The 4,608-nt window shown below is 52.6% G+C and overlaps 1 protein-coding gene across 1 annotated transcript; it reads right to left on the bottom strand.

The window, feature by feature from the left end:
* Positions 1-2,608: 2,608 nt before the first annotated feature.
* LOC139720465 (putative deoxyribonuclease TATDN2) lies at positions 2,609-3,445 on the bottom strand. The gene has a single exon (XM_071631820.1). It carries the CDS (start codon positions 3,443-3,445, stop codon positions 2,609-2,611), a length of 837 nt encoding a protein of 278 aa, XP_071487921.1.
* Between the last annotated feature and the right edge of the window lie 1,163 nt (positions 3,446-4,608).

Below are 4,608 nucleotides of genomic sequence, written 5' to 3'. Positions count from 1 at the left end.
CGATGCGATATGAAGATAGGGCTACACGCGGCCTATACTAGCCTAAGCTAGCCCCGGGACGCTCCCACTTGCTTGGGCGGGCTGGTCGCAGTAAGCGCTAGGCTAGCTTACCGCAGCAGACATCGACAGTGTGAGTGTGAAGAAGTTTTGGCGCAGTTACATCAAGAATCACAATGTCCTGATCAATGTCAATATGGACTTTTCAATTTGCACGTTCACCAGTGGACTGCGACGTATGCGGTCATTTTTGAAGCAGTGCGCATGTGCATCGACGAGCTCATCGTTCGTAGCAGATTTCTAGAATGTGTTCACCCTTGTTTTGCCGTCGTTTGTAAGCTGTGACGACGTCCAAAGTTTTGGTAAGCACACACAAAATACCAATGTAGAAGTCACAAAATCATTGAAAATTGACCCAATTGACTTGATTCTGCGAGCAGAGAGTGGTGGAAGCATAAGTTCTTTAAAACTAACACAACACATTCTCTTGTGTGTGAATTCCCTCATTTCAAAATTGTTGCCGAATAATCCATAAAATGAACACATTTTATTTATGCATCGGCAATCTGTTGCAGCACACAGTCCCATGCACCGAATTTGGTGTCAGCCATGCAAGTAAAATTTGCAGGCGTAACTAGTTAGAAATGATTTAGTGTCTGACTACTGTTTCTATCAATTTCATAATTTCCCTCTTTAACACGTTTCTGTATTAATTCCAGTTGGCACTGCAATTAGATTTTGATGCTGCTTAGATCGAAAAAAGAAATTTCTTGTTACATTGTATGTCCTGTGTTTTTCTGATTAACGTTAGATCTGACAGTTTTGGGGTGTTGTAATGTAAGAAAAAGTAAGAAAAAGTCTGCAAGTTCATCCACTTCAAAGGGGCAAAAAACCCCACATTATCATGTTGGAGATGTTCTACTATGAAGTTCTGCACTGCCTCTTCCCCTCTTTCTCTTGCTGATGACAAGTCCTTTGCTACTTTCTCAGGGACAACTATTCCAGACGTCAAATGAACCAGTTCTTCGGCACCTTTGCTGAATGGATTCATTGTAGCTTCAATTGTTGATACCAGTCTGCAGATGTCCTCTTCACCTTTTCTGTTGCGTGTAGCATCCAGATCTTTTCTTTCTCTGACAACATCACTTCTCCCTGCCATCTCTTCACAAGTTCTCACAATTTCTGCGCGCAGATGGTAAGATGATATCCAACGATGGACAGCTCCTTTATTGGTGGTAATCCCTGTCAGTCCACCTCTTGTCTTCGCATCACAGTTGGCTGTTTGCTCAACGCACATGTCCATTGGTATGCTTGCAAACCCATGATGACCTTGCCTCTGTACGCAGAACTCACCATTGTGAAACTCCTCATCGATGACTGGATGCTTGGTTGCAACATCTTTCATCTCCAACCAGTAGACAGGAGTGTTGTGTTCACTGACCGTGCGACCTTTCCCCAGGCACGGATCAGTAATCACAATATGCACCAGCGATGACTCGCTAGTGGCGTGGCTAAGCGGTGGCAACTTATCCACTTTATATAAAATTACTAAAATACACTACCTTACTTACAACCTACGATAATAAAACTAACTACACTACTGCTACAGCTATTACTGAGCTCACCTGCGTTACCTCGAGGTTCTTGCTCAGCGTAAGCTGCTGATGGCTGACGATTGGGAAGGAGAGTCGATAAAGCCCGTCAGACTTGATAACCATTCTTCCAATCAGCACTTAACCGACCAATCGGGATGCAGGATGGCAGCCCCCCAATTTACATAAGTCCCACCCCGACTGACCCATTAACTAAATAGGGGTGTTCAGCCCTACAACCAAAAGATAAACCCAATTCACCACTACACTCCTCCCCGTCCTATAAAAGAGGAGACGCTCGGGGGTCTCATCTTTAACGTGGGTTCTCTGGTGGAACGCGCGGTCCCTTTGGAATTCTCCCAAGAGCTTCCAGGGCGCTCGACGGTTCCAGGAGAGAACTTAGCCCAAGAGAGAGGCAGCCCCGGTTCTCAACTTGTAAGAACACCCTGTTCCCTGGTACGCCGGGGGCTACAGGGGTTCCCAGAGGATCGGGCAGCCCGAATTGGACTACACCGCGTGCTCAGGGGAAATCTCCCTGTCAGCGTACCACTAACTATTAAACAATATCCCCCAAATTATCCAAATCATTTAACCCAAAAATCCTAAGTCCCCACATAATAACTCAGGTGTACTCCATACGAGTACTCATATAAACACGAACAATAACCAAATTAATCTTCAGAGGGCCACCCCAAACCTTAACACAACAAAACCCATAGGAGCGCCTCAAACAATGCCCAAAATACCGGGACTTAACAAACAACTAACAATTTGATTCCTAAAATGGGTCGGCGAAAGGAAAAGTAGGGACAGATAAGTAGGAGGAAACCAATAGGCAAGGTAGAAAGGACAGTAAGAAAGACCAGTCCCAGAGAACACTCACATTCGGTAAAGCCGATGGGCATTCTCTGTAGCAGCATTACAGATCTGCTCCACGGACTCCCCTCGGATCCCAGCAACTACTCTCGCTACCTCACCGAGATAGCGTGGCGAATTGCATCGAAACGACGAGGGTGGCTTCAGGTGGGGGGAATCCGTCTCCTGCAGCTTCCCGCAGGCGCTGCGGGAAGCTCCCGCAGCGCCTGCTGGGACGGGTGTGACATCCGGGAAGCCATCATGGTGAACCCAAAATGACACTCGGGGAATGCCGCCATCCACCTTTGCACCTGAGTCGCGGAGCCGGTGCAGCAATGCAGGTGGATCCGGGTCTCCGGGGGACAGTGCTTCTGCATGATCTTACGGCACTGCTCGTGAACAGCCTCCCCTTGGGGATCACCCCGACTGCCACGGATATGCAGAACATGCACTTTACCAATGGTCCCGATTCTCAGGATCCATTCCATAAGACCCAACTGGACAGTCCAAAGAGAGTCGGGGACGGAGTAGTCCAACCCCAGCTCGCTGACTCCCACGACTCGGTCATCCCTGAGCAGTTGTTCTAGCTCAAAGATGTGCCGGTCGCAGGTCCTGCCAGCGTACTTGGGGTGGATGCCCACTACAACCTTCCACTGGGCGTCCACCGGAAACACTATGCCGGAGTAGTGCTCGGGGTCATAATAATTAAGGACCCCACCGACCACACTCACCGGCACCTTGGGAGGGCGGCCTACCCTCCTCGCCGAGACCGGACCCAGACCCTTCAACTCGAGGAGACGCTCCATCTGATCCAAATGAAAGTGGGAGTCAATAACCAAGGGAGGGGGACCGGCCCCCCTGGCCCGTGGTCGGACGGTTCCCCGGGGGGTCCCTACAGCCGGTGCGCTAGCTTCCGCTGTCGCCGGCCGAACAACCGCCTCGGACACCTCCTCTTTAACCGTAGGCTCCTCCCCCTCGCTCGTACTTCTCCCACAGTCCATCGGGACACTGGAAGGGCTCTCCCCCCTAGGCCTCCTTCCACCCCAGGGACTGGTGGCTCACTAGGAGTTGCTGTGGAAACCTCTGCGATAGCAGGTTCCTGCGGAGGGTGGGTAGGCTCCACTGGAACGTCCCATGACCTCGGGAGGACTCCTCTGACTTAAACTCTGCCCGTGGGGGCATCCCCTCGCACTCCGCCACCGGGTCACCCAAGGCGGGTTCCCCAAGGGGCGCGGCCACAGCACTATGCTGGGCCGACTGACCCGCAGCTGGAGTGGGGTCCACGGGGCCACGTGGCTCCCCCGGGCGTTGCCCTAGCCGACGAAATTCTCCCCATTGAAGGGGGATACCCGTGCGGCCAGGAACAGCAGCACCCTCCAGTGCATCAGTGCTGCGCGAGAATTGGGAGGTCTTAACATAAGCCAATCGGGAATTTCCCACCCATAACGGCGGGATGTTTCCCTCATCTCGGCAGCCGCTCCCTCCGGGACCAACTCCGCGGGTCCTGTCCACTCCCTCACCACCATCTCCAGGAGTTCCTCCAAGCCTCCGCTTCCGACAATGCACCCCGCCAGATACTGAAGGGCACTTAGCCGCAACGGATGCAGAACATCGGCGTTCCAGCTTCCACTCACCCAGGTACGGAAACAGTCGGGGAGGTGTTTATGCAGATGCCTGCGCCTCTGCACGACTACTTTTCCGCACCCTGGGATGGGACATGGAGTCCGCTTCTTCTGCCCTGGCAGGGTCTCTCTTGGGGGCACAGATGGCTCGGCTCCCTTGGGATGGGATCTCCCCCCTGTGCTCGTTGGACGAACAGGGACAGGGGCTGGGGCTGTAGGAGGCTGTCGCCCACTCGGAGTTGAGCCTGCCTTATGCCCCTTTCTTCGCGTCTCCCAAATACTCAACCCGCTTCTCTAACCGCCTATCCTGCACATCGGTCCGTTGGACCGGTTTAGGTTGAAAAACGCGACAAATGTGCACGTCCGAGTCCAGCTCCGCGTCAGCGCTGAGCGTCGTGTGTTTTACGTCCTTCTGGGAGCGCCCATGCATCGCGTGGTGTGTGTGCTGGAACCACTGGACCCGTTCCAAGGCTTGGTCCAGGGTGCCAGGCTTCATAGTAAGCGCGTGGAACCCGGCTTCCCTGTCCACGCAGCCTTGGCAA

The sequence above is a fragment of the Diadema antillarum genome, unplaced genomic scaffold (genome assembly GCF_040938485.1).
Source record: "Diadema antillarum isolate AM-2024a unplaced genomic scaffold, OU_Dant_1.0 scf00000128, whole genome shotgun sequence".
Classification (NCBI taxonomy): domain Eukaryota; kingdom Metazoa; phylum Echinodermata; class Echinoidea; order Diadematoida; family Diadematidae; genus Diadema; species Diadema antillarum.
Note: the sequence above shows the minus strand (reverse complement) of the source record. Positions and strands in the feature narration are given on the sequence as shown.

Excerpts from the sequence above, each read along its gene's own strand:
- LOC139720465 (XM_071631820.1), bottom strand. The coding sequence starts at position 3,445 with ATGGACTGTGGGAGAAGTACGAGCGAGGGGGAGGAGCCTACGGTTAAA.